General features: G+C 34.2%; 1 protein-coding gene across 2 annotated transcripts; it reads right to left on the reverse strand.

Moving 5' to 3' along the window:
- Positions 1 to 972: 972 nt before the first annotated feature.
- Positions 973 to 4818, reverse strand: LOC147410337 (uncharacterized). Of its 2 annotated transcripts, none has more exons than XM_086440370.1 (5): positions 4664 to 4818; positions 2719 to 3116; positions 2161 to 2511; positions 1864 to 2035; positions 973 to 1765 (listed from the first exon to the last, which is right to left on the reverse strand). In XM_086440370.1, exons 2-5 carry the CDS (start codon positions 3106 to 3108, stop codon positions 1656 to 1658), a joined length of 1023 nt encoding a protein of 340 aa, XP_086296496.1. In that variant the 5' UTR covers positions 3109 to 3116; positions 4664 to 4818; the 3' UTR covers positions 973 to 1655. The 2 variants fall into 2 exon arrangements, with proteins under 2 accessions (XP_086296496.1, XP_086296576.1); XM_086440450.1 differs by having other exon boundaries at positions 4696 to 4812.
- Between the last annotated feature and the right edge of the window lie 1704 nt (positions 4819 to 6522).

Below are 6522 nucleotides of genomic sequence, written 5' to 3' on the forward strand. Positions count from 1 at the left end.
TAGATTTAAAAGTAGGTATTCAATGTAGTTTAGGTAGTTACTAATACCCGTTGACGTCAATTTTGGAAGGGTGGAGAGATTAGAAAGCATGACAAAATGGGTGGTAAAGTTTGCAAAGTATAACATTCGGAATAGCCACGGGTGGCAGTATATAAGAGGGAAAATATTGGTAGAATCATTAGTAAATTTCCTAATAAAATATGGAGTTCCATAATGGAAGGATGAGGCACTAAAGGAGTGGTAAGCTGAAGTAGAAGTAGGACTCTAGGAATTATAGACAAGACCCTCTATTAAGCAACACTAGAATGTTGAAATTATGACTAACCAGCTAAGTCAATCCTCTGTACAAGCTTTTCTCCACAACATAATGTTATCAGAAGATGCAATCCAAGCAAGGAAACTAAAAAAAACAAACTATCAAGTATGTCCTAGTGGATGGAGAACTACATTATAGAAATTCATTTAGCGGGTCATATCTAAAGTGTTTATGGCATGAGGAAACGTAAAAAAATATAAGATGATACGCAAATGGGGAGTGCAAAAACCACTTTGGAGGAAAGACTTACAATGGTACTTTTGGCCTTACATGCAAGCCAATTGATACAAACGAAAAACACAGAAACTCACGAGAAAGTGCAACAAATGCCATAGGCATGCAAAAGTGATCCTCACAATAATATCTTATGTAATGGGATCAAACACAAATGGGTTTCAGAAGGGGGGCTAGTTGGATTTGTATGAAGGATTAAGGAGACAAGAAGCACTAGTGAGGTAATGAGGTTGGCATTATACCATCAACAATACAGAAGTAATACAACATGTTTAAAGGAAATAAGCTTTAAATTGGGGTACATATTACTTTGAAAGGCATTTTAGAATCCACAAGAGCTTAAAAACAAAAAATTACGGGGACAATTTGGGAAGGACATTATATATGTAAGTATATACATGGGGACATTATACATCACCGATGGAAACACTTTCAATTTGAAAATATATTTTCAACGAATATATAAATTGTTATATTTGTTGGATTAAATTTGTTGCTCAGTCGGAGATCCCTTCATCCTTAGTCAAGAAACGTACTAAGATGCCTTGGAGGTAATTGATAAGAGGATGGTAAATCCTGTCATTTTTAGTCAAGGCATTGACTAAGATGCCATGATGGTAATTGGGATAGACGTATCTACTAAGTTAAGGTATGTATATGCTAAGGTACCCTACGAAAAATTGTAAATGAATAATATGTACCCTCATCCATGGTAAATGTCAAAGAATCAAAAGATCCCAATCAAGTTCTACAAAGGTCATGACCTATAATCCTTTCGAAAAGCCAGAAGACCAAGGTATCTAGCCATCATTCAAAGACGGGCATTAGGCCCCATGACATGTCTTGGCAAAGTAACAAAATTCTCGAATTTTAGTTAATGAAAAATTAAATCAAGCAAGCTCATAATAGCATAATCAAACTAGAATAATAGTACCAGAAAAACATTAAAGTTGCCCTCTCAGAAGGAAGGACTTTAGTGCAAATTGTTTGCCCTCTCAGAAGGAAGGACTTTGGTGTTCAAATGTAACCCCACACACACAGAAAAAAAAAAAAAAACCACACTTAAAATGCAGAAAATCAAAAGGAATGATAGAGAGAAAAAAGTCTAGGCTTTGGAAGTCTCGGAGACTTCAACTTCCTCGGTAGCTGCAACAACGTTGGCATCTTCCACTGGCATGTTCATGGGAGGATTGAGCGTTGCTTCATCATTGTTGCCTGAAAGAGAAAATAAACTATGATGAGCCGAGACAAACGAGCATTTTTCATAAATGTAAGTGTGTGATGAAGTCTTGGGAAAAAGCTATCAAAATGACCTTCAGGTTGAACTTGAGGATGGGCAGCTTCATTAGTACTATAAAGGCGTTTAGCTTCTTCTCTTGCTTCATGAATTGCATGTTTGGCTTCTTCATTGGCAGCATGAATTGCGCGTGCAGCCTCTTCATGGGCTGCATGAATTGCCTCATCCATTTGCATTTGAAATTGTTCCTAATACGTCAAAAAAAAAAATTAAAACATAAAAAACGTAACCTAACGATTTTTTTTTAATTGTTGGAATTATAAAACGTGTTTTAAATGAGACTTTAAAAAAATTAAGTTTTTTGTGACAATGCCTGCAACATATTGACTGCTTGACAAGCTTCAGCATTACACTCCTGCCTAACCCTTTCGATAGCAGCCTCAGCAGCCTCATTGATTCGGGCTTGTGCTGCTTGAAATTCCTTGCGATTATGCTCCATTAGCCGTTGAAGGAGTGATTTTTCTTCCTGATGTTGCTCCTCTCGATACTTAAAGTATAACATAGCTTCTTTTCTTTCAACTTCAGCTTTATTAAATTTGTCAACATAGAAGTTTGCGTACTTCACCCAAGAAGTCTGTAATAAACTAGCTTTTTGTGCGTACGTAACATACTCCTCCCTCAGAGAAATCAGCCGAGCATTGCATTCCCTTACATAGTCTAGTTCCTAGGGGGGTAAAAACCAAAGGAATCAAGAGAGCCCAAAAAAAGCTTCTATTAACACACCAACTATTGCTTATAACGCGCCAATCTATGTATAAACCAAACCATTGTCTAGTATCAAAAGGATTGGTGTGTTATAAGTAAAAGTTAGTTTGCCAATAGAATCTCTCAAAATAAAATAGAGAACTAGAAAAGGCAAACATTTAATTACCCAGCCACGGGTGATCGCTGGGAGAAATAGAGCATTTGAAGCCTCACTAGAGAAAGGTGCAGTAATCGGTGGTACGACAATAGAGTGAGGAGCGTTAGGTTGAGCATTTGACGCCTCACCAGAGAAAGGTGTAGTAATCGGTGGTACAACAATAGAGTGAGGAGCGTTAGGTCGAGCATTTGAAGCCTCGCCAGGGAAAGGTGTAGTAATCGGTGGTACGACAATAGAGTGAGGAGTGTTATAAGGCCGAGCATTTGAAGCCACGCCAGAGAAAGGTGTAGTATTCGGTGGTACGACAATAGAGTGAGTAAAGTTAGATTGAGCCTCAACACGTGCCCGCTTATTAGAAGAGAGAGTTTGGAGGTTGATTTGAGAATGGTCCATATTCATATAGGTTCCTGTATCATGATGGTATTAGGACAATCAGCAAGAGTGACAGCATCGTGCATCTCGAGGTGAAATTGGTCAGAAATTATCTCTAGAAAATTGATTTACTCAAGAGATTGAAGAACTTGAAGATCACTGATTTGTTGAAGATGAGGGAATTTAGGTTATTGTATAAAAATCTATCAAGAAGACCGAAGTCAAGGGGCATGTCATCAATTTGAAAACATGGTGTATCTCGAATATTCACCAAAGCTTGGAGGGGCATGTCTAAATCAACCTATAAATATTCATAATTAGGGGAATTGAAGAGACCTAATTTTGAATTGGATCAACACGAAGTTTATAGCTACATTTAAAAAAAAAAATTGGGTGATAAATAACCCCTCCATGTTATAGTGAATATTTAAGACTAGAGTTTACCCGTGTTGTTCCTCTTTCGTGTTAAGGTGTAAAGGCGGAAAAAAATAAAGTGACATTAAAGAGGTTAAAGATGAAAATCAATAAAGTGGGTTAAATGGGTAAAAGACAAATATAAAAAGGTAGAAGGGTGAATAGTAAAATAAATAAAGTGAATCCCACAAAACTATAACTTAAAGGGAGGCTTAGTCCACAAAACTGTAGATGACATGATACAACCCACTTGATCACAGTCTACTTTAATAGACTAATAAAAGGACTTAAATGGTGCCATCTTTGACCTATATCTTAGAACCCTTGATTTTTTTTTCCTTTCCAAATCCATCATCTTTAACCTTTTGGATAAAAATTACCTTCATCTACAATTAGATTCTATCTATTTCAACATTTAAATCTTAAGAACAAGATAAGATTTTTGGATTTTGCGAAACGTCAAAGAGGATGGGATTTTTATATAAAAATCAAGGGTACAAAAGGTTAAGATGAGATTCAAAATGATGCATTGAATGTGAGGTTAAATATATTAAAAATCATTTATCTTAGAGGTTCGAAGTTCGAAGATGATAAAATTTTGGAAGAAAATTTGAGGATTTTTGGCTAGATGTTTAAGATGAGGGCATTTAGGTCATGTTTCACCAGTTCATAAGAAAATACTCAGATTAAGGGGCATGTCACCGTTTTGAAAACATATGAGGATCTCAAACGCATGGCCCCCATTAACGCCGCATTTGATTGGTAGGAAAAAATATGAAGAATTTTCCATTGATTTTCTAGAGTTGATGTTTGGAACGGTGAAAAAAGAGAGACAAGAAAGACGAAGTTTAAAAAAAAAAAAGAGCGGGGAAGGGGGGGAGGGATAAAGGTGGTAATGGTGAAAAAGAATAAGAAAAACTAATTTTCATTCATGAAAAATAAATTACGTCAAACCCGTTAAATTTTCCCCATTTTACTCGAAAGCCTCTAATTTCTAAGATTTTTTTTTTTAGACATAAGATATCAAATATAAAATTGAAAGATTTCAAGAGGACAAAAAAAAAATCAGATAAAGACATATATCAAAAGATAGTCAAAATCACCATCAACCCTTTTCTATATGAGCACATGAAACAAACACCTAATCCTTGATTAGGAAGCCATTTACCTTCTCAATCGAAGATTTGATTTTGCTCTTACCTTGCTTGAAGGGGACGATCTATTTGAATATCGAGATAAACAAATTAGAATGGACTGACCGGCCGAAATGTATTCTCTGCTGATTTAATGGTGGCTTTGTATACACCCATGCCACATATATATAGAAGTCGAAGCTCACCTAGATATAATTTAAAATTTTGAAAAGGGAGCGTTTCCGTAAATCCCGCCATTGAAATATTCTAAATCTTTTATACATTTATTACAAAAGATTTGTACCCTAAATGTTCATTAAGGAGGGTTGGAATGCTGACGTGACTGCGCGGGACACTACGTTAGACACTAAGCTGACGTGGAGGTGTGCACAGAACCATAGATGTTTTTCACTCGTATCTCCAGGAAAAGCATATATGGTTTCGTTCACACCTCCACGTCAGCTCAATGTCTAACGTAGTGTCCTGTGTAGTCATTCTAGCATGACCAAATATGGAAATAATATAAATGAACTCGTGTACCTTCTCGAAGGCTCTAGAAAATAATCCATTAAAAGTCTCTCCACGTTGAAGTCAGTCAAAGATACTCCAAACGATGATATCTTTAAATTTTGAATGCATAACTAAGGGGGGGGGGGGGAAGGAATTTGCCAATTTTTTTTATAAATAATTTTCATTAGATTTATTATAAATTTAATATTTTATGGTCAAACAAAATACAAAAGAGTAAGATTTACGCTAATTTACCAAAATTATCATTGTAAATTGTGAAAAAAATTTAGTGCACTATTCATTTTTATTCTAAAATGATAGATCACCATTTTTTGAAGTTAAATATTTTTACCAAATAGAAAAAATGTAAGTTAAGTTAAAACAAATAATTCTCAAAATAATTTAAAATATCTTTTAACCTATTTGACATTTAATTTCAAAAATGCATTGAAAGAGAAATTTCAAATCTTTCTCCATTTTTTTTTTCTCATTGGCTTGAAAATAGAAAAAACATACCCCTCCACATTTTGGTAATTTTAGGGATAACCTTATATTTTCAAATTGATATGCCCCTGTCCTCTCTATTTGTGTAAAAAAAAAAAAACAATTGATTTTCTAACCTTAATTCTTTCGTGTTATATTCTAAAAATCTTATCTTGTTCTTAAGGCTTGAAGGAAGACTGAAGATGAATGCAACCCGTTTTCCAAAAAGAAAAGTTCAAAAAAGGTTTGATTGAATTGAACTGCACTTTGAAAGTGTTTATTTGCTAAATGTTGATTTAACATTTTACATTTTTATTCTATTAACATTTTTTTACATTGCTATGTAAAATGTTAGAACTCTCTTCAGTATAGAGATATTGTAGAATTCTGATCTATTGAGAATTAGATCAATATTACATGAATCCTGATAGGATATTTATAGGGATTACATCAACCAAGATAAGAAAACTAGCCTAACATAAATATTTTATCCTAATTGATATTGCAACATATATTATTCTTCAACATTCCCTTACTTTTGAGATGATATACATTGATATGATACAATGTATCTTATGTATCATAATATGTTGAATTGGGTTTTCTAACAAATGTAGAACATGGTAATGAAATTACTTGGATTTAATGTATAAAAAAATACGAATTTAACTGTAAGCCTGAACTGAACATTTGGATATATTTTACATTAGAATTTTATCATATGTCTAAGATACTACGTCAGATCTGTTACCTTTTTATCATAACTATTATGTGAAGTAATTCTTTATCATTTTATCTATAATTATGTTTTGTAACTTCCTATCTATGAGAACATGTGTTAGTCATACCACGAGTATTGTTTGACAAGATGTCATGGTGACCCATGTTGAGAGGAGTGATT

Source organism: Akebia trifoliata, chromosome 1 (assembly GCF_017979445.1).
Source record: "Akebia trifoliata isolate Shusen 1 chromosome 1, ASM1797944v1, whole genome shotgun sequence".
In the NCBI taxonomy this organism is placed as follows: Eukaryota; Viridiplantae; Streptophyta; class Magnoliopsida; order Ranunculales; family Lardizabalaceae; genus Akebia; species Akebia trifoliata.